Source organism: Rhizomucor pusillus (assembly GCF_041956525.1).
Source record: "Rhizomucor pusillus strain CBS 183.67 unplaced genomic scaffold VTP01scaffold_4, whole genome shotgun sequence".
In the NCBI taxonomy this organism is placed as follows: domain Eukaryota; kingdom Fungi; phylum Mucoromycota; class Mucoromycetes; order Mucorales; family Lichtheimiaceae; genus Rhizomucor; species Rhizomucor pusillus.
Genome location: NW_027192146.1, coordinates 525713 through 527678, shown reverse-complemented (window position 1 = coordinate 527678; position 1966 = coordinate 525713). Strand labels below are relative to the sequence as shown.

General features: G+C 41.3%; 2 protein-coding genes across 2 annotated transcripts; both read left to right on the top strand.

The window, feature by feature from the left end:
* Positions 1-114: 114 nt before the first annotated feature.
* VTP01DRAFT_7509 (uncharacterized protein) lies at positions 115-1075 on the top strand (the record flags this gene model as incomplete). Its single annotated transcript, XM_069386529.1, has 6 exons — positions 115-117; positions 189-233; positions 305-465; positions 533-707; positions 767-861; positions 910-1075. 6 exons carry the CDS (start codon positions 115-117, stop codon positions 1073-1075), a joined length of 645 nt encoding a protein of 214 aa, XP_069241975.1.
* A 60-nt stretch (positions 1076-1135) lies between these two features.
* VTP01DRAFT_7508 (uncharacterized protein) lies at positions 1136-1722 on the top strand (the record flags this gene model as incomplete). Its single annotated transcript, XM_069386528.1, has 3 exons — positions 1136-1337; positions 1389-1528; positions 1591-1722. 3 exons carry the CDS (start codon positions 1136-1138, stop codon positions 1720-1722), a joined length of 474 nt encoding a protein of 157 aa, XP_069241974.1.
* Between the last annotated feature and the right edge of the window lie 244 nt (positions 1723-1966).

Genomic DNA, 1966 nt, shown 5'->3' with positions numbered 1-1966 from the left:
ATTGACCAGTCAGTCCGTGATTCTGATGACAAAGTAAGGATGAAGAAAAAAAAATGTACGGCGTGGCATGGCTAATTGAAGCAGTATAAAGAATATCAAACTGAAGAAACCACGATGGTAAAGGAAATAGAACTAATCTGTTCTCTTTTCTGTCGTTCGTATCAACCATAGCTTTGGTCTCTTCATAGAAACGCGCTGTAGAAAGAGAGGAAGAAGAAAGAGTGTGTCAGAAGGTCCGTGTCAGGGAACGGTTTCTATGGCTTGAGATGTTGTCAATTGAAGCATGGGCTAATTGCAGCTCTAGAAACAAAAATGCAACTCTGAAGACGATGAGAGTTTTCAGGATGGAGAAAGCGACGTGCAGTCAGAGATATCTTACGATAAGGAAATCCAAATCACTTTCTGGCACGGTTGTCGCCGCCTTTTGGAAGAAGTTGCAGATGATGAAGATGTCAATATATACAAGTAACTTGAAAGCTAAATGCTGGGTATGATATGAGTCTTGATTCACTGTCTGTTACATCAATTATAGTCCGGAGGAGCACGGGATTATTGTTTGCGGCGACCACATTAGGCCTAATGAGAGCAGTGTCCCAGTTCTGGTGTATGAAAAAGCATTTGAAAGCACGAAATATTGCAGACTTGATGGGAAGTTCCGCGATATTTTCGTGGAAGAGAAAGATTATGTTGCACGAGTTTTAAACGCGGTAATAGCAGATATTCTTTCATGTTTCTCTAAACGCTTGGATTGACTTGTGTGGCATAGGAGGAGCCTGAGAAAATGCTGAGGGAAGCAAGGCGATTACCAGAGACAGCAGACGAGAAGAAAACAGGATTTTTATCGGACATGCTCATATGGGTGTAAGTATTTGCAATCTTGGAATGAATTTTGCTAATTTCTACGTTTAGAACAAGAGATATCTACAAGGCAAAAGCTGATCTTACACATTCGGAGATCAAGCTAAATACATGTGTCATCTGGCCAGCTATGAAAGCGTCTATAAATGCTATAGACACAAATCATCATTTGCATTTTTATCCTGGAGAGGAGCGGCTCATATCCATGGAACGGTAGCTGAAAGCTGCTGGTCATGGCGAACAAGTCTGTTACAAGGCGGATGGAATAATCAAAGCAATGCTAGAAAGAAGCGAACTGGAGATTTTAATCCTGGAGACATCCAATGCGCTTGATGCGACGACACCGACAAAGAGAGCTTTTGACTTCCATAAGGCTATGTTTGGTGCTGTCGCCATGCTTAAAAGCATTGCCGATAAATACAAATACGCCGACTTCTCCGTGTTCTCAGCTCTTAAAATATACTTCTTGCATGTTGCCGGTAAGCTAATGCGCTATAGCTAGGGATATTTTGCTGATAAGCGTATTTTAGACGCAGAAATCCGATTGTGGAGCGTACAAAATTTCCAGAAGATCTTTCTGGTCGTGCGGGAGAAGAAATCAGGCGTGCCATCAAGCGAAGATGATGAAGACACACTTTTCGCATATATCGAATTCTTCTGGATACTAAAAGTAAGTGAATATTCATCCATGAGCGTTAATGTGTTCGTATACATCCATTAATATCGCAGAAGAATATATCTAAAACGCTGGAAACACTTGAAGTTGTCAGAAAGAATGACAAAGAAAACAAAAGTATCGATACAAAGACCTTCCGGCAGATTTGGACTTGTCGAAGATTGTTGATCCCAAGATTGTACGTTTGACTGAAAGAGTACACGCGCGTCTTGTGCCTGGACATCCATTCAGCTCACCTCTCCAATCATCGATATCCTATCCCTTATAAACTCATACCCTGTTAAGCAACATTCTCGTTACATTCAATCTGTGTCCTATTCTCTCACTCCCATCCCCGCATTGTTATCGTTAAATCCGTATAAAAGCAATCTGAAGCCAATTCCAGGGAAAGGCCACTAAAGTGTAACACGTTTTCCTTTTTATTGTGCGAAT